The 3,832-nt window shown below is 37.1% G+C and overlaps 1 protein-coding gene and 1 long non-coding RNA gene across 2 annotated transcripts; both read left to right on the forward strand.

Annotated features, from left to right (window-relative positions):
- The first annotated feature begins 596 nt into the window (after positions 1-596).
- On the forward strand, positions 597-1,721 carry LOC120868491 (outer mitochondrial transmembrane helix translocase-like). Its single transcript, XM_040247296.1, has one exon. It carries the CDS (start codon positions 610-612, stop codon positions 1,594-1,596), a length of 987 nt encoding a protein of 328 aa, XP_040103230.1. The 5' UTR covers positions 597-609; the 3' UTR covers positions 1,597-1,721.
- Positions 1,722-1,913: 192 nt separating this feature from the next.
- On the forward strand, positions 1,914-3,605 carry LOC120868507. The gene is made up of 2 exons (XR_005722252.1): positions 1,914-2,002; positions 2,284-3,605. It is a non-coding gene; the product is annotated as an uncharacterized LOC120868507 (long non-coding RNA).
- The last annotated feature ends 227 nt before the right edge of the window (positions 3,606-3,832 follow it).

Below are 3,832 nucleotides of genomic sequence, written 5' to 3' on the forward strand. Positions count from 1 at the left end.
TGAAACTGTGAAAAAGAAATTTATGCTAGTTTTGCTGTGATATCTCAAACTGAAGAAGTTACAGCCACAGTGAGTGATAACTGTTTAGTTACGATATATAAGAAATTAAATGATATTTGAGAGGGAAAGAAAGATCACATTTACATAACTTTTATTATAGTATATTGTTCTATTTTTTATTATTGTTAATCTTGTGTGCTACCTAATTTTTAACTTAAACATTATCACATGTATGTATATATAGAAAAAAAACATAATATACATAGGGTTCAGTGTTATGGGCAGTTCTAGACATCCACTGAGGATCTTGAAACATCACCCCTGGAGATAAGGGCGGACTATTACACACACACACACACACACACACACACTCACACATTTTCTTTATCCGCTCATACACTATAGGATATAAGTTGTTTCCATGTCTCAACTATTGTGAATCATGCTTCAATGAACCTGGAGGTGCCAATATCTCTTCAAATAATGATTTCATTTCCTTCAAATATATTTCCAGAGGTGGAATTGCTGGATTGTATGGTGAGTCCTTTAAATGTTTTAAAACTAGTTCCTGGGTGTTTCCTTCCTGTGTAAGGCTGGTTAACAATCAACATGGTACATGCTGAAACCTTTTCTCGTCTCTCGAGTCGGAATGAAGTTGTTGGTTTAATTTTCCGTTTGACAATATTTGGTGCAGTAACATACTCTACAATTGAATGGATGGTAGATGCAATGGATCCAACCAGAAAGCAAAAAGTAGAAGCCCAGAAACAGGCAGAAAAATTAATGAAACAAATTGGTGTGAAAAATGTGAAGCTTTCAGAATATGAAGTGAGTATTGCTGCTCATCTAGTAGACCTTCTTAACATGCATGTTACTTGGAGTGATATCGCAGGTTTGGATGATGTCATTACAGATCTGAAAGATACAGTCATCTTACCTATCAAAAAGAAGCATTTGTTTGAAAATTTCAGGCTTCTACAGCCTCAAAAAGGTGGGCTTCTCTATGGGCCTCCAGGCTGTGGTAAAACGTTGATTGCCAAGGCCCCAGCCAAAGAAGCAGGCTGTCGATTTATTAACCTTCAGCCTTCAACACTGATGGATAAGTGGTATGGAGAATCTCAGAAACTGGCTGCTGCTGTTTTCTCCCTTGCCATAAAGCTACAGCTTTCCATCATCTTTATAGACGAAATAGACTCCTTTCTACAAAACCATTCCAGTTCTGACCATGAAGCTACAGCCATGATGAAAGCTCAGTTTATGAGTCTCTGGGATGGACTGGATACTGATCATAGCTGCCAGGTCATAGTGATGGGAGCTACTAATCGTCCTCAGGATCTGGATTCAGCTATAATGAGGAGAATGCCCACAAGATTCCATATCAACCAGCCTGCTCTGAAACAAAGAGAAGCAATCCCGAAACTCATCTTGAAAAATGAAAATGTGGATAGGCATGTGGACCTGCTAGAAGTTGCCCAGGAAACTGATGGGTTTTCAGGCAGTGACCTAAAAGAAATGTGTCGAGATACTGCCCTCCTCTGTGTCAGAGAATATGTTAATTCTACATCGGAAGAAAGCCATGATGAAGATGAAGTTTGATCTGGGCAACAACAGGACCTGCATCGGGCAATTGAAAAGATGAAGAAGTCAAAGGTTGCAGCATTTCAGAATGTTTTAACACACGTTTGTTTAGATTAAGAGTAAAGATCATTTGTACAGTTCAACATGATCTAGTTTGGCATGCCCTCTTATCATTAGTGGAAATAACTGAAGGAGCAGTGTTGTTTTTTTTTTTTTTTTTTACTTTACAATACTGTATTGGTTTTGCCATACATTGACATGAATCCGCCACAGGTATACATGAGTTCCCAACCCTGAACCCCCCTCCCACCACCCTCCCCATATCATCTCTCTGGGTCTTTCAACAGTGAGAGAGTTTTATGTTCATGACACTGGTTTTATACTCTGAATTCTAAGTTACTGAGACATAGTTGTTATATAAATGGTATTCAGTTCAGTTCAGTTCAGTCGCTCAGTCACATCCAACTCTTTGCGACCCCATGAACCACAGCACACCAGGCCTCCCTGTCCATCACCAACTCCTGGAGTTCACCCAAACTCATGTCCATTGAGTTGGTGATGCCATCCAGCCATCTCATCCTCTGTCGTTCCCTTCTCCTCCTGCCCCCAATCTCTCCCAGCATCAGAGTCTTTTCCAATGAGTCAACTCTTCACATGAGGTGGCCAAAGTACTGGAGTTTCAGCTATAGCATCATTCCTTCCAAGGTATTACTACTTGTGAAAAATCATGAGGAGGAACAGTTTAATCAGCCTGACTGTGGGTGCTTGTGTTTGACCTCTTTAGCCATATGTTGCAGCTTTATAGCATCTAAGCTGGTCTTAAGGTAACAAATGATTTATTGAGTCATTAGTGAGAATTGGAGATGTGGTTAAGTGCTGGTTTCTAGATATGTGAGAGTATGTGTGTGTGTGTGTGTGTGTGTGTGTGTGTATGTATTAAATGTATATATTCACACATTTTATATTGACATTCTGTAGATAGGTTTGAATACAGAAACTATTTTTTTAATTCCAACTACTGAATCAAAAAGTACCAAATAGCATATAGCAAAACTAAGATTAATGGTTGTGTCTAAAACATACAATGATTCAGCCATTTCTAGTTGTCAGTTATTTCAGGTTTTTTTTTTTTTTTTTTAAGTTGAGTGTTTCTCTGGAGTTGAATAGTTGAAGTCAGTGACATCAGAAACTTAGATGTGGCTCAATTATGGTTGTAGGGATAATTAAATAAGAATGCTTGTTCGGTGATCAGCACTGGATGGTTGTCAGGCAGTTGTGTGATCAACACCTGTTTCACCTCTTGCTGCAAGCATGCTGAGTAGAGACATTTTTTTACTGATATATGTAAAGGTGGGCTGAAAGCCTCGCAAAAGAAAAACTTTGAAAAACCTCAGTGCCATTCAGCCCATGTATGTGACTTTTCCTTTCTTCGTTTAATGTAATAGTTCTGTTGTAACCTTGGGTTTTCAGTATTTTTAAAAATATCTTCCTAAATTATGTCAAATATAATTTGGTCATCAAAAATGAAATGATAGTTTAAAACTAGCTGTTACTAAATGTGCTAAAAATACCCATTTTGTAATCCTAACTTTTTGCTTTCTTAGCATATTATAAATTATGCCCTGCTTAGTACGGATACACACATCAAAATCCCCCTATTGTATCTGTAGTCATTTGATGCTACGTGCACAAAAGATGACAGGTTTTGTCCAAAATGTCACTAACCAGAATTCTATCATAGGCACTTAAAACAGAAGCATGAGGAAAATGGCACGATATGATCTTGAGGTGCCTTCTGACTTTTTGTTTTTATTGTATTTCTTTGAAAACTTTGTTGTTTATTTATGAGTTATTAATTAATTTCTTTGATAATAAGTCTCTCACAAGAACCCATTGGATAGTTTTTCATCATTTGTTCTTCAAATGGTGGGTGGGGCAGAGGTTCAAGTTTTGAAAAATTGTGAAGATGATTGAAAAATTGATGCAAAACACAAGATACCAAAAATAAAATATTTCATCTCCATTTTAATAAGTATTATACTATTATTTTATAAATATGCAATAAAGAGGTCCCTCTTAATTGAAAAAAGTAATAAAAAAATAAAACTAGTTCCTGGACATTAAAAAATCAGGAGATTTTATGTAAAAATCTGATGTTTATCCTTCCTTAAAAAAGTGAAAAGAACTGGGAATGCAGGGTCAACATGGCTACGTGACAGTTATAGGCAGGCACTGAGTGGTTTCTACCTCCTAT

The sequence above is a fragment of the Oryx dammah genome, unplaced genomic scaffold, assembly GCF_014754425.2.
Source record: "Oryx dammah isolate SB20612 unplaced genomic scaffold, SCBI_Odam_1.1 HiC_scaffold_2, whole genome shotgun sequence".
Classification (NCBI taxonomy): Eukaryota; Metazoa; Chordata; class Mammalia; order Artiodactyla; family Bovidae; genus Oryx; species Oryx dammah.